This window comes from Macaca fascicularis, chromosome 3 (genome assembly GCF_037993035.2).
Source record: "Macaca fascicularis isolate 582-1 chromosome 3, T2T-MFA8v1.1".
Classification (NCBI taxonomy): domain Eukaryota; kingdom Metazoa; phylum Chordata; class Mammalia; order Primates; family Cercopithecidae; genus Macaca; species Macaca fascicularis.
This window is the reverse complement of record NC_088377.1, coordinates 35,734,130-35,756,858: the sequence shown is the minus strand read 5'-3', so window position 1 is coordinate 35,756,858 and position 22,729 is coordinate 35,734,130. Positions and strand designations below refer to the sequence as shown.

Below are 22,729 nucleotides of genomic sequence, written 5' to 3'. Positions count from 1 at the left end.
CCTTTGAGGACCGTGTCAAAGCCGCCTTGCTGTCTGGCATTGCCGTGGTTCCTGGCCCTCTGGGCCACAGTCGGAGATGTGGACCAGCTGGTGGGATGCTGCGGGGGAGCGGAGTGAGGCAACCCTTCCTTCTGGGGCCCGGCAGCCTGGGGGCGAGGCAGCTGTGAGGGTGTGGGACGTGCTGTTCCCTGCCAGGAGCCAGCAGCTGGCCTTTCTTCCAGTCTTACTAAGCTGCCCGTCCCTTAAGTAAATTCATTGCCACGCAGGTAGCATTTGTCAAGGAGGCAGTTTGGTCACCCCCGATGTGTGTGTAATGGGCCAGCCACTGACCAGGTGGGAAGCTGCTGTGCCTCATATCGTTTGCTTAATTTTTTTTTTTTTTTTAATTTTTTTGACACAAAGTCTTGCTTTGTCACCCAGGCTAGAGTGCAGTGGCGCGATCTCGGTTCACTGCAACCTGCATCGCTGGGGTTCAAGGGATTCTCCTGCCTCAGCCTCCAAAGTAGCTGGGACTACAGCTGCCCACCACCACACCCAGCTAATTTTTGTATTTTTAGTAGAGATGGGATTTTGCCATGTTGGCCAGGCTGGTCTCGAACTCCTGACCTCAGGTGATCCACCTGCCTCGACTTCCCAGAGCGCTGGGAATACAGGCAGGAGCCACCGCGCCCGGCCTAAGAGTTTAAAAGTTGCATTGCCATACACGAAGGCATTACAGGATTTCTCCGTTTAGTAAAGGCCTGGTGAGAGGAGATGCACGTGGTGCTGCTGTTTTCCTGGGCTCTGTTGAGGGGAAGTGATGAGGTGGCGTGGTTTCCAATGTCAGATCTAAGCACCGAACCTTCTCTTGCAGCGCTTCAAGTCCTCCGTGTACAGACGGTACAATGACTTCGTGGTCTTCCAGGAGATGCTCCTGCACAAGTTTCCCTACCGTATGGTGCCTGCCCTGCCACCCAAGAGAATGCTGGGAGGTAAAGCTGGGCGTGCTGCCCACCGGGGGTGGAGGGGGCGAGCCCACCCTGTGGTCCCAGCTCAGGGATGGAGCCCACTGTAGACTAGGCAGGTGCAGGGCTGCAGGGAAACTCCAGCCTTTTGGCATCTGGGGCAGAGCTATGGCTTGAGTGCAGCCTTGGTGCAGGCAGGGAGACTGGCACCCGGCATCCTTGGCCCACTAGAGCCTTCAACTGGATGACCTGGATGACTGACAGGTGGGGAAGCCCTTGCTGTGCAGGTGTGAAAGAGAACCCCACTTCCCCTCTCCAGAGTGCAGTGGCCAGGGCCCCCGAGAGCTCCCAGGAGGACTGCCAGGAGCACTGTGTACTCACCTGGCTGGCATTGCCCTGCCGGCATCTGCAAAGCCATGGGAGCCTGAGCCATGGGTACCATGGGAGCACTCGTTGACCTCATGGAAGAGAACAGAAATTGTGCAAGTAGGAAATGTAAGCTGCGTCTTGCAGGAGAGAAAAGACAGCATGCGGCTGCCTCACCTTCACCTCTGCCTGAAGATGGCCTTGGGCCAGGTGGGAGATCACAGATGACCTGGGAGCCCCTCCCCAGGCCTGTGTCCCCCCGGGCTGCAGAGCACGTGGACCGCGGCTGCCAGCTCTGATCTCACTGGGGGTCTCTCCCTCAGCCCGTTCCTCCAATTGTGAATAAAACATGCCGGGAAGGCAAGTGCTTAGAACTTGATCCTGGCTTTCCGCCGTTCCCAGCCCTTCCACAGTCACCCTGTCCTGGACGGGGGGGCAGCATCAGAGCTAACACAGTGGCCGGTTCCCTGCATCTGAAATCGTACAATGGTGCATAAGTGCTTCTGCCTCTCGCCGGTCGCTGAGCAGCTCGGGGTCTGATGGTGTGATTTTCTCCCCGTCCCGTGCGAACGCCACAGAGCAGATCATTCTGATCACGCTGAAGGGCATGTGGGCGCTCAGGGCAGCAGAGAGCAGAGGACGCAACAGGGATGTGGGACGCTGGCTCAGACCTGGGCATCCGAGTTGCTGAGCGCTGGCTGGTGTTCAGCACCTGGAAACCGCACACACGTGCTGCACCACTTGCGCGTTACGGAAGCGCAGCCTCATCGGAAGAGGCCTGCCAGTCTTGAGCCAGGAGGGAAGCCCCAGCCAACTGTATTTGTTTTCTTTTCTTTTTTTTTTTTTTTTTGAGATAGAGTCTCACTCTGTTGCCCAGGTTGGAGTGCAGTGGTGCAGTCTCGGCTCACTGCAGCCTCTGTCTCCTGGGTTCAAGTGATTCTCGTGCCTCAGCCTCCCAAGTAGCTGGGATTATAGACACGTGCTGCTGTGCCCAGCTCATATTTGTATTTTTGTGGTGACAGGTTTCACCACGTGGCCTAGGCTGGTCTTGAACTCCTGATCTCAGGTAATTCACCTGCCTCGGCCTCCCAAAGTGCTGGATTACAGGCGTGAGCCACTACGCCTGGCCTGTATTTGTTTTCTTTCTTTTCTTTTTTTTTTTTTGAGACAGAGTCTTGCTCTGTCGCCCAGGCTGGAGTGCAGTGGTGCAATCTCGGCTCGCTGCAAGCTCTACCTCCTGGGTTCACGCCATTCTCCTGCCTCAGCCTCCCAAGTAGCTGGGACTACAGGCGCCCGCCACTGCGCCCGGCTAGTTTTTTGTACTTTTAGCAGAGGCAGGGGTTTCACCGTGTTGGCCAGGATGGTCTCAATCTCCTGACCTCGTGATCCGCCTCCCTCGGCCTCCCAAAGTGCTGGGATTACAGGCGTGAGCCACAGTGCCCGGCCTCTTTTATGTCTTTTTAGAGACAGGGTTTCGCTACGCTGGCCAGGCTGATGTAGAACTCCTTGGCCTCATGTGATCTGCCCTCCTCAGCCTCCCAAGATGCTGGGATTACAGGCGTGGGCCATCGAACCTGACTGTATTTCTTTTTTTTTTTTTTTTTTGAGACGGAGTCTCGCTCTGTCACCCGGGCTGGAGTGCAGTGGCCGGATCTCAGCTCACTGCAAGCTCCGCCTCCCGGGTTCACGCCATTCTCCTGCCTCAGCCTCCCGCGTAGCTGGGACCACAGGCGCCCACCACCTCGCCTGGCTAGTTTTTTGTATTTTTTAGTAGAGACGGGGTTTCACCGTGTTAGCCAGGATGGTCTCGATCTCCTGACCTTGTGATCTGCCCATCTCGGCCTCCCAAAGTGCTGGGATTACAGGCTTGAGCCACTGCGCCCGGCCCTGACTGTATTTCTTAATACATTAAAGTAGTATTTAAAGGCTGGGTGCTGGTGGCTCACGCCTGTAATCCCAGCACTTTGGGAGGCTGAAGTGGGTGGATCACCTGAGGTCAGGAGTCCAAGACCAGCCTGACCAACATGGTGAAACCCCTGTCTCTACTAAAAGTACAAAAATTAGCTGGGTGCGGTGGCACATGCCTGTAATCCCAGCTAGTTGGGAGGCTGAGGCAGGAGAATCCCTTAAACCTGGGAGGCGGTGGTTGCAGTGAGCCGAGATGACACCACTGCACTCCAGCCTGGGTGACAAGAGCGAAACTCCGTCTCAAAAAAGAAAAAAAAAGTACTTAAATACCATTTTTATTTGTGTTCATACTGAAATGTCCTGAATGCATCAGTATATGCTTTTACTTTTTTTCCCCTTAGAGTGAAAATATTTAACCTGAATGAAAGCAATGAGTAATTGGATCCTTTGCAGAGTGAGTTATAAGCACAGTGAATAGAAAAACTCAGCCGGGTGCAGTGGCTCACGCCTGTAATCTCAGCACTTTGGGAGGCCGAAGTGGGCACATCACCTGAGGTCGGGAGTTGGAGACCAGCCTGACCAACGTGGTGAAACCCCATCTCTACTAAAAATACAAAAATTAGCCGGGTGTGGTGGCGGGCACCTGTCATCCCAGCTAATTCCAGAGGCTGAGACAGGAGAATCGCTTGAACTTGGGAGGTGGAGGTTGCAGTGAGCCAAGATTGTGCCACTGCACTCCAGCCTGGGCAACAAGAGTGAAACTCTGTCTCAAAAAAAAAAACAAAAAAAACCTGGGTTGCGTTAGTGTTGGAGCGTAGCAAAACCCATTCGTTCGCGGAGAGAAGTGCCAGGAGGGGATTCTGGAGGATGTCTTTAATGGAGGTGATCAAAGCGACCGCTCTCGTGGTTCCCAGGACTCCCGATGGAGACAAGCAGATCTCTGGTTTTCCCTGGCAGCTCCTGGACCCAAGTGTGTGTGGCCGGAGGGGGCATCTGGGAGTGCGGCTCTAGCTCTGGGCAGCTTTTTCAGACCCATTGTCCGAGCAGCACTGGGGGCCCGGCCAGTGCCCTCCGCTAGCCGCTGGGCGCTCTGCCGCCTGTAGGGAGAGTTTTGAGAACTCACCCAGAGCAGATGGGGGCCGGCACCCTGGACTCTGTCCAGTGACCCTGTGCCCTCCTCCAGCCGACAGGGAGTTCATCGAGGCCAGGAGGAGAGCCCTGAAGCGCTTCGTCAACCTGGTGGCACGGCACCCCCTGTTCTCCGAGGATGTGGTCCTCAAGCTCTTCCTGTCCTTCAGTGGCTCGGTGAGTGTGTCTGCCCTGGCCCCGGGAGGTCCCGAGCCTCCGGACCCGCCCTTTCCTCTCTCAGGTTTGGTTTCTTGTCCTCCTGGTCCCTCGTTGGACGCCCAGCAGGAATGACACAGATAAGACTTATTTCGTCTCCAGATAACAGTCTGAATGTGATTTTCAGAGGTGTCCCTGGTGTTGACTTTGCAGGATTTTGTAAATCTGTGTGGAGATCATGGGTCTCTGTGGTCACTTTGAGGATTTAGGCTGGATGTTTTGGAGGGTTTAGGGAGGTGCCAGAGACTCCAGATGGGAAGAAGTGTTTACTTAAAACAAGGCCCTGTCTGACTAGGGACCACTGGAACACAGGCTGAGTCTCCTTGTCAGAGCCACAGCACAGACCTGCAGCCGGGAATTAACTTCTTGTACACGCGCTCCGTCTAGGTCCGAGCGGGGGTTCCTTCCTCCCAGCTGCTGCGGCACAGCTTTAGTGTGTGTCAAGAAGCTATAGCTTGTGGGCACGGTGACCCACGCCTCTCATCCCAGCGCTTTGAGAGGCCGAGGCCAGATGGTCCCTTAAGCCCAGGCGTTTGAGACCAGCCTGGGCAACATAGCGAGACTTTGTCTCTGCCAAAACAAAATGAAACTGAGGCCAGGCATGGTGGTGCACACCTGTAATCCCAGTCACTCGGGAGGTGAGGCATGAGAATCCCTTGAACCCGGGAGGTGGAGCTTGCAGTGAGCTGTGATTGTGCCACTGCACTCCAGCCTGGGCGACAGAGCGAGACCCTGTCTCAAGAAAACAAAAAACAAAACAAAACAAAAATACCAACCCTGCAGCACAGCTCCTGTTTCCTGCAGGAGGAAGCAGCCGCCAGCCCCTCCAGGGAAGGCGGGTCGGGTGCTTCTGCTCCGCCTGTGCCTGCAGGACCCTCTCCCTGTGAGCGGAGGGGCGGGGGCTCCACTGGAATAGAGGTTTCCAGGCTCTCCTCTGTTTTCTGGAAAGCCCTTCTTGAATGGGGACCTGAGGGCCCCTGCCCGTGTCCCTGCTGCAGGAAGACACCCCCTCTCCCAGGCTGACTTCACCCAAGCCTTGTGCTTCCTTTTGTCTTCACTTCTCTCGGAGGCAGAGGGGCCTTCGCCCTGTGCCTGGGGTGTCTCTGGGATGCGCCTGGGGATGTCTGGAGCACGCAGTGGGACCTTTTGAGCCCTGGGGGTGGAAACCTTCCTTTGGAAGGCGATCTGGATTGTCAGAAGAGGAATGTGGCAGGACCTGGGAGGGGCGGTGGGGAGGGGTGCCGTGGGTCACAGGCGGGCGATACCCCTGTTCTGGGGGTAGGATGCGCCCTGTGGCCTTTCCACAGGTATCATTCTCTGTCACTTCCCGGCCTCAGTTTTCTTGCTTGCTTTCTGTTTTTAAAGATGGGGTCTCACTATGTTACCCGGGCTGGCCCTGAACTCCTGGGCTCTAAGCGATCCTCCCGCCTCAGGCTCTGAGTAGCTGGGACTACAGGCATGCATCATGCTGGGCCTCAGGTTTTTGTTTTTTGTAAAATGAGAGTTGAGTCAGATGATCTTCAAGGCATCTCTGAAATTTGAGAATTCCTGGACACGTCAACAGCTGCCTATTAGGGTTTCCCCTTGTATCTCCTGGGTGGCTCCTGATTTTCAGGCATGGCTTTGCCCAGGAAGCCTCGTTCAGATGAGAGGGCTCTAGTGCTAGTGGTTGGGCCTGTCCTTCCTCTGCCCAGCAGCTCCCTGGGCTCTGGTGTCCCTGGCGCCAGGCGTGCGTTCCCAGGAAGGAAGACGCTTTTGCCCTGTTCTATTGCGCTTTTGGAACCTACCAGGGTCTCACGTATCTGCCGTCTGTCTCCGGGGCTGATGCCGCCCCCCGTCTGCGGATGGAGGGGCTGTTTCTCTGCAGAGCCGCCTCTGGTCTGTGGATGGAGTGGCTGTTTCTCTGCACAGCCTCCCCTGTCTGCGGATGGAGGGGCTGTTTCTCTGCAGAGCCGCCTCTGGTCTGTGGATGGAGTGGCTGTTTCTCTGCACAGCCTCCCCTGTCTGCGGATGGAGGTCTGTGGACGGAGGGGCCGTTTCTCTGCAGAGCCGCCCCCAATCTGCAGATGGAGGTCTGTGGATGGAGTGGCTGTCTCTCTGGAGAGCCTCCCCCCATCTGCGGATGGAGGTCTGTGGATGGAGTGGTCGTTTCTCTGCAGAGCCGCCCCCCGTCTGCGGATGGAGGTCTGTGGATGGAGGGGCCGTTTCTCTGCAGAGCTGTCCCCCGTCTGTATGGAGGTCTGTGGATGGAGGGGCTGTCTCTCTGGAGAGCTGTCCCCCGTCTGCGGATGGAGGTCTGTGGACGGAGGGGTCGTTTCTCTGCGGAGCCGCCCCTCGTCTGCGGATGGAGGTCTGTGGATGGAGGGGCTGTCTCTCTGCAGAGCCGCCCCCCGACTGTGGATGGAGGTCTGTGGATGGAGGTCTGTGGATGGAGGTCTGTGGATGCAGGGGCCGTTTCTCTGCAGAGCCGCCCCCCGACTGTGGATGGAGGTCTGTGGATGGAGGTCTGTGGATGGAGGTCTGTGGATGGAGGTCTGTGGATGGAGGACTGTGGATGGAGGTCTGTGGATGGAGGTCTGTGGATGGAGGACTGTGGATGGAGGTCTGTGGATGCAGGGGCCGTTTCTCTGCAGAGCCGCCCCCCGACTGTGGATGGAGGTCTGTGGATGGAGGTCTGTGGATGGAGGTCTGTGGATGGAGGTCTGTGGATGCAGGGGCCGTTTCTCTGCAGAGCCGCCCCCCGACTGTGGATGGAGGTCTGCGGATGGAGGTCTGTGGATGGAGGTCTGTGGATGGAGGACTGTGGATGGAGGTCTGTGGATGGAGGTCTGTGGATGCAGGGGCCGTTTCTCTGCAGAGCCGCCCCCCGTCTGTGGATGGAGTGGCTGTGCCTCTGGAGAGAGGCTGCAGGTTTGTGGGGCTTCTGCTGTGAAGCCAGGACATCCTGTTTGGTGAGAAAAACACCTAAGGGAGAGTCAAGAGATTGCGGAATCCTAATGTCAAAGCCAACATACGGAAATGTGTTTCTGCTGAGGAAGGACGGCATTCCGCTGCACAGTGGCCCACGCCCCACAGCCGCTTTCTTGCTGCCTGTAGAAGAGGGTGAAGCTGTCTCTTTTCCTTTTGCAGGATGTGCAGAACAAGTTAAAGGAGTCAGCACAGTGCGTCGGGGACGAATTCCTGAACTGTAAGCTGGCTACCAGGGCCAAGGTATTTTTCTAACTTTGAAGAGTCCTTCCCTTTTTAACCAGAGAAACAACAGTTTTAACCCTTTGTAGTGATTCTGCCTCGTCTGCGTGGCAAGGATTATACTGACATCTGTCGCATGGTTTCCTCATTTAACCCTCGTTTCAGCTGCTCTGACACAGGGCTGGGAGGCCTGTTTTACGGATGGAGAAACAGGCTCGGCGAGCCAAGGCCCCGAGCCTCTAAGCAGCAGGGCCGGGATGTGGCTGAGCTCTGACCTCAGGCCCTCCAGGCACCCTGTGCCCTCTGCCCCTTTCTGTGACTCAGACAGCCGGATGCTTGTGTCACCGCCTCTTCAGATTTCTGGGGATTCATTGTTGCATCTGTTTGTGATTGAATGTTTGAAATCTGGTCTTTTTCCAAAAAGGACTAAGGTTAGGGTAGTTTTTTTGTTTTTTGTTTTTTCTTTTTAAACCTCTTCTTCAGGCCGGCACGGTGGCTCATGCCTGTAATCCCAGCACTTTGGGAGGCTGAGGCTGTCGGATCACTTGAGGTCAGGAGTCTGAGACCAGCCTGGCCAACATAGCAAAACCCCATCTCTAATAAAAATACAAAAAAACCCCAAAAAACTGGCCAGGCATGGTAGCTCACACCTGTAATCCTAGCACTTTGGGAGGCCGAGGCGGGTGGATCACGAGGTCAGGAGTTCAAGACTAGCCTAACATGGTGAAACCCCGTCTCTACTAAAAATGCAAAAATTAGCCAGGTGCGATGGCGCACACCTGTGATCCCAGCTACTCGGGAGGCTGAGGCAGGAGAATTGCTTTAACCCAGGAGGCAGAGGTTGGAGTGAGCCGAGATCATGTGCCACTGCACTCTAGCCTGGGTGACAGAGACTCCATCAAAAAAAAGAAAAAAAAATTAGCTAGGCCTGGTGGCAGGCACCTGTAATCCCAGCTACTTGGGAGACTGAGGCAGGAGGATTACTTGAACCCAGGAGGCGGAGGCTGCAGTGAGCCGAGGTCATGTTACCGCACTCCAGCCTGAGGAACAGACTCAGACTTTGTCTCAAAAACAACAATAGCAACAACAAAAAACCCAGAAAAAAACCTGCTTCTTCATACAAAAATAAAAAAATCTAATTTTATTTTATTTTATTTTTTGAGACAAGGTCTTGCTCTGTCCCCAAGGCTGTAGTGCAGTGGCACAATCATAGGTCATTGCAGCCTTGACCTGCCGGGTTCCAGCGATTCTTCCACCTCAGCCTCCCATAACAGCTGGGACTACAGGCGTGTGCCACAACACTTGGCTGATTTGTTTGTTTTCGGTATAGATGAAGTCTCACTATGTTGCCCAGGCTGGCCTTGAACTCTTGGCCTCAAGCAGTCCTCCTGGCATGGCCCCCGCAAAGTACTGAGATTATAGGCATGAGCCACCACGCCTGGCCAGATCTTTTACCTTCATTTTACTCATTGAGCTTTCTGTTTTCTGAACACTGGTAGCTAGTATCAAAGCTTCTAAAACGTCTTTGGGAATAAGTGAGGCATACAAGAGGCCTTCCCCCCATGTGGAGAGTCTTTCAGGGATTTATGTTCATTGTGTTTCACTTGAAGATTGTTTGTTTTTATTTTTGTTGTTTTCTGGAGACAGGGTCCCCAGGATGGACTGCAGTGTTGTGATCATGGCTCTTTGCAGCCTGGAATTCCTGGGCTCAAGTGATCCTCCTGCTCAGCCCTCTGTAAGCGCCTGGGACCACAGGCGCTCCACCACGCCTGGCTAATTTTTTGATTTTTTGGGAGAGATGGGGTCTCACTGTGTTGCCTAGGCTGTTCTTAAACTCCCAGACTCTGGCGATCCTCTTGCCTCTCTCCCAGAGTGCTGGGGTATAGGCGTGAGTCACTGTATCCAGCTAAAGATTATTATTATTATTATTTTTTGAGATGGAGTCTAGCTCTGTCGCCCAGGCTGGAGAGCAGTGGCACGATCAAGGCTCACTGCAAGCTCCGCCTCCCGGGTTCACGCCATTCTCCTGCCTCAGCCTCCCGAGTAGCTGGGACTACAGGCGCCCAACACCACGCCTGGCTAATTTTTTGTATTTTTAGTAGAGATGGGGTTTCACTGTGGTCTTGATCTCCTGACCTCGTGATCCACCCACCTCGGCCTCCCAGAGTGCTGGGATTATTTGAGGGTTTTGTTGGTTTGTTTGTTTTGAGACAGAATCTTGCTCTGTTGCCCAGACTGGAGTGCAGTGGTATGATCTCAGCTCACTGCAACCTCTGCCTCCCAGGTTCAAGCAATTTTCCTGTCTCAGCCTCCAGAGTAACTGGGATCACAGGCGCCCGCCACCATGCCCAGCTAATTTTTGTATTTTTTGTAGAGACGGGGTTTCACCATTTTGGTCAGGCTGGTCTCGAACTCCTGACCTCAGGTGATCCACCCGCCTCAGCCTCCCAAAGTGCTGGGATTACAGGTGTGAGTGACCGCCCCTGGCCTTATTTGAGTGTTTTTGGATAGGTCCTCCGGTGTGATGGGATTTCAGTGGACTCTGTGGTCCTCATCCCAGGGCTCATTTGTCTTCGTGTTTGTGGCATGCGGGTGATGACGGTTTTCGTTTCTTTTTTGGACGTACAGAGTGATCCCTGCAGGCCTGGAGGAGTTGGGCTCTCGGGGTGGCTCATGGACCTGCTGGGTCTCCTGTGGCTCAGCTTTTGGGGGACTGGCTGCTCCCGTCTGACAGGTGCTCCCCAGCGAGTAACACACAGTCTCTCTCCCCCTCCGCCTCATGTCAGGACTTTCTCCCAGCTGACATCCAGGCTCAGTTTGCCATCAGCCGGGAGCTAATCCGGAACATCTACAACAGCTTTCACAAGCTTCGCGACAGGGCCGAGCGGATCGCGTCGCGGGCCATCGACAACGCGGCAGATCTTCTCATATTCGGGAAGGAGCTAAGGCAGGTGACCTTTCAGCTTCTGCAGGGGCACGCGCGGTGGGACGGAAATCCACGCTGGTGAAGGGCTTGGGCAGAAAGTGCATTTACTGTAATAACCAGCATCCTGACCTGTTTCACCCCAGAAGGGGCAGAAAGTGGGTCAGGCACATGGGGGGTCATATTTAGAAGAAACACGGGAGAATTTCAGCCCTGAAACACAGATTTCTGAGCACGAGTAAATGCTCACCAGTTTCTAGTCTGGTAGTTTTCCCACTGTCAGGATGAGACTTTAAAAAAAGATCCCAGGCCAGGCTGGGTGGCTTATGCCTGTGATCCCAGCACTTTGGGAGGCCAAGGTGGGTGTATCACTTGAGGTCAGGAGTTCGAGACCAGCCTGACCAACATGATGAAACCTTGTCTCTGCTAAAAAAGTACAAAATTAGCTGGTCGTGGTGGCACATGCCTATAATCCCAGCTACTCGGGAGGCTGAGGCAGGAGAATTGCTTGAACCCAGGAGGTGGACATCGCAGTGAGCCGAGATTGTGCCATTGCACTCCAGCATGGGCAACAAGAGCAAAACTTCATCTCAAAAAATAAAAAAATTAAAAAAAGAGCCCTGGCTGGGCACGGTGGCTCACGCCTGTAATCTCAGCACTTTGGGAGGCCAAGGCGGGTGGATCATGAGGTCAGGAGTTCAAGACTAGCCTGACCAAGATGGTGAAACTCCCTATCTACTAAAAATACAAAAAAAAAAAATTAGCTGGGCATGGTGGTGGGCGCCTGTAATCCCAGCTACTTGGGAGGCTGAGGCGGAGAATTGCTTGAACTTGGGAGGCGGAGGTTGCAGTGAGCTGAGATTGTGCCACTGCACTCCAGCCTGGGCGACAGAGCAAGACTCCATCTCAAAAAAAGAAAAAAAGATCCCTTTGACTTGGGGAAGAACAGACCATGGGCTAGCAATGCTTCCTTTGCCTGAGGGGAGGGGAGACCCCACCCAGGACTCTGCTCCCCCCAGCAGTGCCCCTCACCTGTGCACACATGTCACCTGGGGGCTGGTAGGGAAGAACAGATGCAGCAGGGCCTGGGGTGCAGCCTCAGGGCCACTCTTTCTCCTGGGCTTCCAGGGTCCCCACAGGCCACTCTTTGAGCAGCAGGGGCACAGGACGGGGGAGCATGCAGGTTGCCGTGGAGGACGCAGTGTTGAGAGCTGCACGTCTGTGGCGGGGGATGCCAGGCTTGACTGCGGGGTGAGCTCCAGGCCTTGAGTGTCTCCTCTCGTGTGCTTGCTCCCTCAGTGCAATCGGGTCCGACACAACCCCGCTGCCCTCCTGGGCCGCTCTGAACAGCAGCACCTGGGGGTCCCTGAAGCAGGCTCTGAAAGGCCTGTCTGTGGAATTCGCGCTGCTCGCCGATAAGGCCGCACAACAGGTGAGTGGATTGGTTCTCCCAGGCGCCTGTTCCAGAGAACACACTATGCCTTGGCATGGGGAGCGCCTCCTGCTTACACGGGCTTCACAGTTTGTTTTTGTTTTGGTTTTTTGAGACGGAGTCTCGCTGTGTCACCAGGCTGGAGCGCTGTGGTGCGATCTCGGCTCACTGCAACCTCCGCCTCCCGGGTTCAAGTGATTCTCCTCCCTTAGCCTCCTGAGTAGCTGGGACTACAGGTGTCCACCACCGCGGCTGGCTAATTTTTTGTATTTTTAATAGAGACGAGGTTTCACCATGTTGGTCAGGCTGGTCTCCTGACCTCAGGTAATCCTCCCACCTCGGCCTCCCAAAGTGCTGGGATTACAGGCGTGAGCCACTGCGCCCGGCCGGCTTCCCAGTTGTGAGCTGAGTGAGTGAGCAGCTGTGCCCTGGGTGGGAGCTGCCTGTCCCCATCTGTTCCTGGTGGCTCCCTAGGAGTGTTTATGCTTTCGAGAGGGGTTGCCAGTGACAAAACAGATAGGGCTGTAGTCTTGAGTGTTGATTTTGCTGAGGTTGGAAGAGAAGATAGACTCTGTCTTTGAAAAGATCATCTCAGGCTTCCAGGCATACTCCTGGGTGGACCAGATAGTTCCCACTTTGCTGTCTGAGTCAACTAGGATTTGGCACTGGAGACTTAACTCATCAGAATGATGATGAAGCCCCAGCACCCAAGAGGCTCCCACCTCCCACTCCACACACAACCTCAGGAAGTGCTTCTGCTGCATGGGCAGAAGCTGTTTTTAGAAATCCGCCAAGATCTTGGAGTCGTTTGGGATCAGTTTGAAGATACGGTGTTTACTATCACGCTGCAAGGCTCATCTGGGTGCTTTTATGTTAAAAAACTGTTAGTGGCTGGGCATGGCGGCTCACACCTATCATCCCAGTGCTTTGGGAGGCCGAGGCAGGAGGACTGCTTGAGCCCAGGAGTTCGAGACCCAGCCTGGGCAACAGAGCAAGATCTCATCTCTATAAAAAAAAAAAAATTAGCCAGGGGTGGTGGTGCATGCCTGTAGTCCCAGCTACTCAAGAGGCTGAGGTAGGAGGATCACCTGAACCCAAGAGGTAGAGGCTTCAGTGAGCCGTGATGGTGCCACTGCACTCCAGCCTGGGCGACAGAGTGAGACCCGGTCTCAAAAATAAAAAAAAGCTGACGTAGTTGTGAACGTGGGAGCTTACTACCTAGTTCCTATTTCTTGGGAAAGTGGCCTCCAGGCTGCTTGTATTGGTTTGAAGTAAGTGATCAGATCATGCCCATGAGGGCCGCGCTCCCCGCTGAGCCCCGGAGCTCCTGATGGCTTGGTGAACCCACGTGCTGTGGAGTTGGGGCTTTTCAAGCTGGAACCAGGGTGCTCAGGTGCCCGTGACGTTTTTCATGCTGAAGAGGAAATTTGATGCCTTTGCTGGTGTGGAAAGTCCTGGGTTTTCTTCCTCTTCCGCCCCCGTGCTTGTGTGTTCCCTTTAGAAACGGAGGGAGGGCACTGTTGTTGTCTGTGGATTGGGGCTGAGTCTATTCTGTCTTCAGGTCTGTGTGCCCACTGCCCCCAGGTGGAGGGAACCGAGAACGGGGGGCTGGGGGCTTGTCAGCATAGAGACAGAGGAGCTCAGGGCCACCTGCCCTGGGCATCGCGCGTTTGTGCTGTGACTGTGCTCAAGCTACTTTGGTCTCCAGGCCTCAGTTTCCCCATCAATTAAATACAAGGGGGTTGGACTATATTATTAAAAGAGCTATTTCCTTTTTTTTTTTTTTTGAGACACAGTCTTGCTCTGTCGCCCAGGCTGGAGTGCAGTGGTGTGATCTCGGCTCACTACAACCTCTGCCTCCTGGGTTCAAGCGATTCTCCTGCCTCAGCCTCCCGAGTAGCTGGGATTACAGGTGCCCACCACCACGCCTGGCTAATTTTTGTATTTTTAGTAGAGACGGGGTTTCACCATATTGGCTGGGCTGGTCTCAAACTGCTGACCTCAAGTGATCCGCCCACCTCGACCTCCCAAAGTGCTGGGATGACAGGCACGAGCCTCTGTGCCCGGCCAAAAGAGCTGTTTCTGTAACCTGCTGACCCTTTCCTCCAAACTCCGTGTGCAAAGCATAAAAGGTGTTCCTGTCGTAGGGACCCAGACCCTCGCCACATTCCACTCCCTCTGCAGCAGGTGGCTGCCGGCGGGGACCCAGAGTGCCCCAGGGCTCTGCAGAGCGCAGGATCAGCATCACTCATGAGGTGATTTCCAAGGTTTTTTCTGATTCAGCCCTGGATGCCGCATTTCCACCTTGAAGAGGAAGAGAAGGTTGAGGCTTCTGGTGCAGTAGGAGTTTGTGGCTTGAGGTTTTGCCCAGCTCTGTGACTCTTGGACATCTCATGAGTTGTGTTTGGGGACTGCAATGTCTGGAGAAGTGCTGTTTCCTGAATCTCTCTCACTGTCCTTGGTTGTGGTGAAATGGAGCTTTTACGTGGAATGAACCTCGAGGCCTTTCATTTGATGCAGCAAAAGTTCCATCTCACCCTTGCTGTTCAGTCAGAGGCAGGGAGGACCGTTTTTCCTAATTCTGCTTGTACTTACACCAGTTTTACTCTCCCCAGACCTATTAGGAGCTGAAGGTAGCCATATCCCAGCAAGACACGTGAGACTTGGAGTAGGGTCTGTGTGTTCCACGGTGATGGGGCCTTCGCCTTGGTTAAAGGCACATGCATTGATGGTTACGGGCTGCATGTGGCCCAGGATGGCTTTGAATGTGGCCTAACACAAGTCCGTAAACTTGGCCGGGCACAGTGGCTCACATCTGTAATCTCAGCACTTTGGGAGGCTGAGATGGGCAGATCACCTGAGGTCAGGAGTTCGAGACCAGTCTGGCCAACATGGTGAAACCCCATCTCTACTAAAAATACAAAAAATCAGCCAGGCACAGTGGCACACACCTGTAATCCCAGCTACTCGGGAGGCTGAGGCAGGAGAATCGCTTGAACCTGGGAGGCGGAGGTTGCAGTGAGCTGAGATCACGCCACTGTATTCCAGCCTGGGTAGCAGAGGAAGATCCTGTCTCAAAAAACCCCAAATCTGTAAACTTTCTGAAAACATGAGATTTATGCACAGACTTCCTTCCTTCCTTCCTTCCTTCCTTCCTTCCTTCCTTCCTTCCTTCCTTCCTTCCTTCCTCCCTCCCTCCCTCCCTCCCTCCCTCGCTCCCTCCCTCCCTCCCTCGCTCCCTCCCTCTCTCTCTTTTGCTCATCAGCTGTCACAGTGTTAGTGTATTTTATGTGTGGCTCAAGACAATTCTTCTTCTTCCAATGTGGCCCAGGGAAGCCAAAACATTGGACACCCCTGGTTTCGGGCCTTGTCTAGCACTGAACCACAGACGGGACTTGGTGACAAATGACACAAGCAGAGGGACCCCCGAGTTCCCCCCCTTCTGCTGGGTCAGGGAATAAGCCTCCATTCTCCTGAGCCCCTGCCTGGTCAGGTGGGAGCTGGGCATCTGTGGTCAGCTGGCGTTTTCCGTCTTGAGTTTTAGAAACTCTTAGCACACCTCTTCTCCTGGCACATTTTACTGGCTGGAATCCCAGCTGCTTTGGGTGTGGGGTTGGTGGCTGGGGAGCTTCCTTGTTCAGTCGGCCTGAGGTCTGGCCTGGGCCAGTTCCTTCCTGCCAGAGTCAGAGGGGCTCCCCAGAACCACCAGCCAGGTCTGCAGGGGGCCCCCTTCCCCACCAGCCCACCCATGACCAGGCGGAGACGCCTTTGAGCCCAGGAGTCTTGATGGGAACAAGGCCTGCGTTCCCGCGGTACAGGGGCATCTTAGGGTCCCCTGGGGTACAGCAGAGCCTGGGCAGCACCCCTGGCTCCCAGTCCAGGACTGTGTCCCATAAAACTCCTTCTTGTCATTTCTTCTGCCTGCACCGTCTCCTGCTGAGGCTTGACGTGCAGGGCGTGGGGTGAGCTTTCTACCCCTGCCACGGGTGGAGCCTGGGGAATCGTGGGGGGAGCGTGGGGGGAGCGTGGTCTCCCTGAGCTGCTCAGTGAGCTGTGGGGACTGAGGGCGGGAGCTGTGGGGACCGGAGCCCTTCAGGGCCCGGGTGTGACTGAAGGCGTCGGTGTTGGGGGTTTCCCCAGGATACCTGCCCTCAGCCTGGCTTGGTTGCGGTTGTGGCTGGGGGTTCGGTGGTGAGCTGTGCAGGTCAGTGGTGGATGGGCTGCCCCCTCCACTGCCTTCCCCGGACCCCTGCTGTCTCCAGAGCTTGGATGCTCCCCGCTGTGGCAGCCGGAGCCCCGGGATTTGGACGGACTCTTCATACCGCAGATGCCTCTGAGCACTGTGCGTCCGGCCCTGTGCACTGTGCCTGGCCTGCGCCCCCACCGAGCGCTGCTACCCGTGAAAGCCGGGCCGGCGGAGGCAGTTTCTGCGTGGGGTCCGGCCCGTGGGGGCTACCTCGTGTCCCCGGGTGCTGTGGTGATCCTAGGAGCAGGGCATCCCTCTGCCATGACGGGGCCCCCTTCCACTCCAGGACTGCCCGCCGTTTGCTGTGCACTCACTGCCCTGTTGGGCTCTCTCTGTGGCTGTGCTGCCCGCACAGAGCCTCGTGTGAGGGCCAGTGTCCACCGCCACCCCCGCCGCCGAGTGTGGTGCTTCTGCGTGCAGCCCGAGGCGGCCGCCTCTCTTCCTACATCAGCAGCACGTCCTGCCTGCAGCTGCCGTCTCTCCTACCCTGCGCCCCCTTCCCAGGCCTGCGTTTCTCTCTCCTGTTACTGATGCGGAGACCACACCCTCGTTCTCCCCCGTGTCCCTCCCGGGCGTCCACGTTTTCTTTTCTTTTTTTTTTTTTTTTTTTTTTTTTTTTTTTTGAGACGGAGTCTCACGCTGTTGCCCAGGCTGGAGTGCAGTGGCGCGATCTCGGCTCACTGCAAGCTCCGCCTCCCGGGTTCCTGCCATTCTCCTGCCTCAGCCTCCTAAGTAGCTGGGACTACAGGCGCCCGCCACCGCGCCCGGCTAATTTTTTGTATTTTTAGTAGAGACGGGGTTTCACTGTGGTCTCGATCTCCTGACCTTGTGATCCGCCCGCCTCGGCCTCCCAAAGTGCTGGGATTACAGGCTTGAGCCACCGCGCCCGGCCACGTCCACGTTTTGCACACAGCTCACAGCGTCCGATGGGAGCTCGGGTTTTCCGCAGTGCTTGATGGAGCCGTAGGAATCGGGGGTCGGGGGCGCCTGGCTCTCCCAGCGTGTGTGTCGGGAGATTCGCCGGCTTTGCGAAGGCCTGAGGCAGGTGCGGCAGGCCGGGCTGATGAGCAGGAGGGCGGGCAGCTGTCCCGCGGGAACGCAGGCCTTGTTCCCATCCAGACTCCTGGGCTCGAAGGCGTCTCTGCCTGGTCATGGGTGGGCCGGTGGGGAAACGGGCCCCCTGCAGACCTGGCTGGTGGTTCTGGGGGGCCCCTCTGACTCTGGGAGGAAGGAACCGGTCCAGGCCAGGCTTGGGTCTGAGTTCCCGGGCAGGGGCCGGGTTCTGTATGCATCCGCGTGGGTGAGCTCCCCCTCGCCTTCCAGGGTAAGCAGGAAGAGAATGACGTGGTGGAAAAGCTGAACCTCTTCTTGGATCTGCTGCAGTCCTATAAGGTGAGTCTTGGCTGCTCCTTGGTTGGGGGCAGAACTTTCAGGAATGATCTTAGGATCCTTCAAGGGTCTAACTCCTGGGAGACGGAGGAGGAGCTGAGAAGCCAGGGCTGCAGGGGGAGACGGGGCCTTCCGTCTCGCGGGGCTGCTTCCCTCGGCCGGCTCCGCAGGGCCTGGTGCGGACACTGAGGGCAGCGGCGAATGGCTCCCCTGGCCCGGCAGGACCTGTGCGAGCGGCATGAGAAGGGCGTGCTGCACAAGCACCAGCGGGCGCTGCACAAGTACAGCCTGATGAAGAGGCAAATGATGAGCGCCGCCGCGCAGAACCGCGAGCCGGAGTCCGTGGAGCAGCTGGAGTCCCGCATCGTGGAGGTGGGTGGCGTGGCGGCGGAGCAGGCCCGTGGGAGCCTTTCCCCTCCTGGCCATGGTGGGACCACAGCCGTCCTGGTGGGCTCCCCTGGGTTGGCTCCATGTGTCTGGAACAGAGCTGGGGGTGCAGTGGAGGCAGGGAGCCGGCCCGGGTGCCCAGAGTGAGGCGGCTCCCTGCCCGGCGCTCCCTCCCCGGCCCTCTCTTACCTCGCCTCCTGCCAAATGCCTGGTGAAGGCTGAAGGAGAAGGGGCCGTCCTGGCTCAGGGAGCGCGGTGGTGTTCCGGCCTTGGTGCTCCCGTTGCCGGCTGGGCGCAAAGGGCGGCTGTTTGCTTTGCAGCAGGAGAACGCGATTCAGACAATGGAGCTGCGGAACTACTTCTCCCTGTACTGCCTGCACCAGGAGACGCAGCTCATCCACGTCTACCTGCCCCTCACCTCCCACATCCTCCGCGCCTTCGTCAACTCTCAGATCCAAGGGCACAAGGAGGTGAGTCCGCCCTGCCCTGGCCACTGTCTCAGCCATGGCCTTTCTTTCTCCCGCCGCCCTTCCTTCCAGCCTGGCAGCGCGGTGGCCGGCCGCCCTCGAGAGGTATTTTAGTGCAGTTGGGGTCCTTATGGGCTTTGGAACACGGTGCTCACCCAGATCTTCTAGTCTCCTGTGTAGCCAAGATCAGAATTGTGAGGGTGTCCCCAGTGATTCCTGCAGGGTGGAGGGAGGCGCAGACAGGGACAGTTTGCCTTCTGCAGGGATTTGAGGAGTCCGAGGCTCCAGCACCCCGAGGCGGAGAGAAGGGTTCTGGTCACCTGGGAGCGCCGTAGGTGGGTGTTTTTCAAAGATCCCTGGCCAGCCTCCTCCAGATGGCGGTTCCTTCAGCCTGTGAGAAGAAACGCTGCCAAGGTCGTGGGGGAAGCCTCCCTTGATTTCTGGTGGCTAGCTCACGGCAGCGCCGCTGCGATTACAGGCGCGAGCCCCTGTGCCCGGCTGAAACTCTGTTTATTAAGTAGCTGCAAGCAGTTTTGAAGCCGTGGTCTGTGGTTTGTGTTGAACGGCACCGAGTGTCTGGGATGGTCACGAGATTCCACACTGTCCCCGGGAGGTGCTTGGTGCCTTGCAGGCTGTCCGGCAGTTTGGGAATGGCTGGCCGGAGGCGGCCGTGGTGCGGCTGGAGAGGTGGGGACAGCTGCTGTATTAGGAGCATCACTGTGACACGGCCAGGGTCTCAGGGACCAGGTTGGGCTTGGACATGTGAGTGACTGGGTGTGTTCTCAGTGAAGGAACGTGACCAACAGGCGGGGCCCTGTCCTGCCCGGGGCATGATGCCATAACCCCAGTCCTACCAGGTTTTTTATTGTGGTGATGAGGAATTTCCAGTCCTGTGATGCTGAGATGAGTGTGCTGTGGTCCAGTGACTCAGCCTCCCCTGCAGGCCCCCAGGGTGCGCCCTGCCCTTCTCTGGCCACCTGAGCCCCTGCCCGGCAGGTCTTGGCCTGACCCCTGCCTCACTGCCACGCTCCCCTCCTCCATCCACAGCATCCGTTCCTTACCCTGGTTCCCAAAGTGCTTGGCGAGTGGGGCTGCCGTTTGCATTCGGTTTGGGTGTTACTGATTTGGTGGATGTGGTCTCTGTGTTTCTGGTTTGCTGTTTGGTTTTGAGATGGAGTCTTGCTCTGTCGCCCAAGCTGGAGGGCAGTGGTGTCATCATAGCTCATTGCAGCCCCAGCCTTCCGAGTAGCTGGGACCACAGGCAGGCGCCACCATGTCCGACTAATATTTCTGATTTTCTGTGGAGACAGGGTGTCCCTATGTTGCCCAGGCTGGCCTTGGTGTTTGACCTGTCAAGGCTTCCATGAGGCCAGTGCCCGCAGGGCAGCTAGAGCACGTACTGGCAATGACGCGATAGTAATGTTTCTCACGATTCCACGGCAGGCAGATTTGCGGCCCTTTGGTCCTGGGTGCAGGGACCGAGGCGTGGGCGTCTGTGACCACAGGTCACATGAGGTCGCTGGTCCACTCCTCGTTTGGGCGTCCTCTGTGCAGGATGGGCAGTACTGGTTCTGCCAGAGGTTTGAGGAGCTGATGCACCCGAGGGCCTCTCCCTCCCTGTCACTGGCAGGGGAAGGAATTGGGATTAGAGCGTGAGGAGCAGCCCCGGCCCCGCCTGCTGATGTTGTTCTCTTCGTGTTCCCTTCCAGATGAGCAAGGTGTGGAACGACCTGAGGCCCAAGCTCAGCTGCCTCTTTGCGGGACCACACAGTGCCCTGACCCCACCGTGTTCCCCGCCGGAGGACGGCCTGTGTCCTCACTAGCGCCTGAGGCTGAGGTGGTGCTCCCTGCGGCCGCACTAAAACCTCTTTCCAAACGGTGTGTCCAGTGTAATTCCCTTTGGACGGCAGCTCCCCTCCCCACCACGTGCTGCAGCCGGAGCAGAGGAGCTCACGCCTGCGGGTCGGGAGGGGCATCCATGGACCACAGGGGCAGCTGGGCCACACTGCCCTTCGCCCTGTGGCCTGCTAGCCTGGTGGAGAGGGGTGGTGGGGTTCTCTGGAATGGTTTTCTTCTGATACCCAGAGCCCTGCCGGGAGGCAGGGATCTCTCATCTAATAGAGTTTGTGCCTGGGAGAGCGTAGGGGCGGGGCCTCCAGGTGCTGGAACAGTCGGGAGGGGCAGCGTCATGGTGCTGTCAGCCGAGGAGAGAGAGAGGGCAGGGCCGCCCTGCAGCCCAGGCATGGGACTGACCACGGACAGCAAGGGGACAGCCAGTGGTGCCAAGGCTGGGAGGGAGGGCCGTCGGGCATGGGGCACGCACGGTGAATTTTCTAGGGAACTCGCTGCAGTCAACACCAGGAGCCCTGGTCTGGGAGTGGCCTGTGGGGTCCAGTGGCCTCATGCCCTGTGCCCATACCATGACCCCATGTGTGCCCCTGTGTCCACACCATGACTCTGTGTGTGCTTGTGGTCTCAGGCCTGGAAGACAAAGGCGTGACGGAGAGCTGCGGCTCTGAGCGTGGGTGCTACAGCGGCTCTGTTCTCATCCCCTGGACTCCCTTGATTTCTGGTGACCAGTGTTGGAGTCTGCACCGTGCGGCACTGAGGCTGGATGGGCTGGCAGAGGACAGGTGGGGGCGTGGGGGACGTGTGTTCCATTCCAGCTGGGGCTTTAGAGGAGGGATAGCCCCTTTTTAAGTGGATTTTCTTCTCTGAGGCGCCTAGAGCCCTCCTCCCAGCCTCTTGCTGCACACTTGCCGTCCCGGCCACCTGCCCACAGAGGGGACTGGTCTTCCAGGCCCCTTCCCTTCTCTGGATGAGGAAGGCCATTCTCCTGAGCTCTGTGGGGGGTGAAATGTCCACCTCAGGCCTGGGTCTGCTCCTGCCCCAAACCCCTTTTGTGGAAGGCACACGGAGCCAGGCTGGGCTCCTAGACCCCTGCACTTCTCTGGAGCCTGAGGCCCCTCCCTGGCCGGGGGGAGGTGCTGGAAGAGGTCCTCCGGGCTCCAGGCTTTCCGGGGTCCCTCCTTTCTGCAGCTGCTCGCTGGCCTCTGGGGTGTTCTCTCCTCTCACGGAGGACGCTTCCCTTCTGCCTGTACCTATGGGCAGCCATGGCCCAGGGATGGAAAGGGGACTGTGTGTGCCTCACAGGCAGGGGATCCGTCGTCCACCGTGAGCCAGCCAGAGGGAGCGGCTGTGCTGACTTGGGGGCTGTGGGGCTCGGGCCTAGCCCGGCCTGTGGTTCTGCTGGTGCCTTCCTGCTGTGGGCTGGGCTGCTTCCTCCTGACCAGATGAGCAGAGGGCATGTTCCCCTTGGAGCCCAGTGGGTGGGCTGTCCTTTGAGTCCCTAGCCCACCCGAGTCTTGGGCTGTGCTGCCTTCTGACCCCCTCTGCAGAGACAGGTTCTCAGTTGGCATGAGTGGCACCGTGACCCTTAAGCCATGAAGCATGACCCTGTGTGGGCAGAAGGCTGCAAGGACTCTCCGTCCTTCCTGCACCTGCCTGGGGCCTGTCCAGCTGCAGGACCACGGAGGCTGTGGGGAGCTGTGGCGGGCGTCAGGCGCTGTGGCCTCTGTGTCTCCAGAGTAGGCGAGGCACGCGCTCCTGACGCAGCCCTCCAAGGAGAGAGCAAAACTTCAGAATGAGCTTTTCTGAAGGAGCTTTCCTGGCAGGGATTCCGGGGTCAGTGAGTGTATGAGAGGCCACATGCCTGGTGGCATCTCCCTGTGGTGGAAACTTCAGGATCAGGGTCTCAGGGTCCTCGTATCCAGAGGCTGAGGACGGAGCTGGAAAGCAGGAGGGCAGGGGTGAGGAGGGAGCAGGAGGGCAGGGGTGAGGGGGAACAGGAGGGCAGGGGTGAGGGGGAGCAGAAGAGGGGTGAGAGGGAGCAGGAGAGCAGGGGTCGGGGGTACAGAAGGGCAGGGGTGAGGAGAGAGCAAGAGGGCAGGGATGAGGGGGGACAGGAGGGCAGGGGTGAGGAGAGCAAGAGGGCAGGGGTTGGGGGGCAGGAGAGCAGGGGGTGAGGGGGCAGGAGGGTTAGGAAGGCAGGGGTGAAGGGGGGCTGGAAGGCAGGGGTGAGGGGGGACAGGAGGGCAGAGGTGAGCGGGGACAGGAGGGCAGGGGTGAGGACAG

General features: G+C 57.3%; 1 protein-coding gene across 3 annotated transcripts in view; it reads left to right on the top strand.

Annotated features, from left to right (window-relative positions):
- The window catches only part of SNX8 (sorting nexin 8), a 55,456-nt gene extending 34,985 nt beyond the window's left edge, over positions 1 to 20,471 (top strand). For all 3 annotated transcript variants that reach the window (XM_005549016.4, XM_065541547.1, XM_065541548.1), the window contains exons 3-11: positions 854 to 971; positions 4,402 to 4,523; positions 7,692 to 7,772; positions 10,538 to 10,698; positions 11,974 to 12,106; positions 17,676 to 17,744; positions 17,964 to 18,113; positions 18,449 to 18,598; positions 20,305 to 20,471. In XM_005549016.4, coding sequence (XP_005549073.3) covers positions 854 to 971; positions 4,402 to 4,523; positions 7,692 to 7,772; positions 10,538 to 10,698; positions 11,974 to 12,106; positions 17,676 to 17,744; positions 17,964 to 18,113; positions 18,449 to 18,598; positions 20,305 to 20,418 — 1,098 coding nt within the window. In that variant the 3' untranslated portion in view covers positions 20,419 to 20,471. The remainder of the gene's footprint in view (positions 1 to 853; positions 972 to 4,401; positions 4,524 to 7,691; positions 7,773 to 10,537; positions 10,699 to 11,973; positions 12,107 to 17,675; positions 17,745 to 17,963; positions 18,114 to 18,448; positions 18,599 to 20,304) is intronic.
- Positions 20,472 to 22,729: the final 2,258 nt, after the last annotated feature.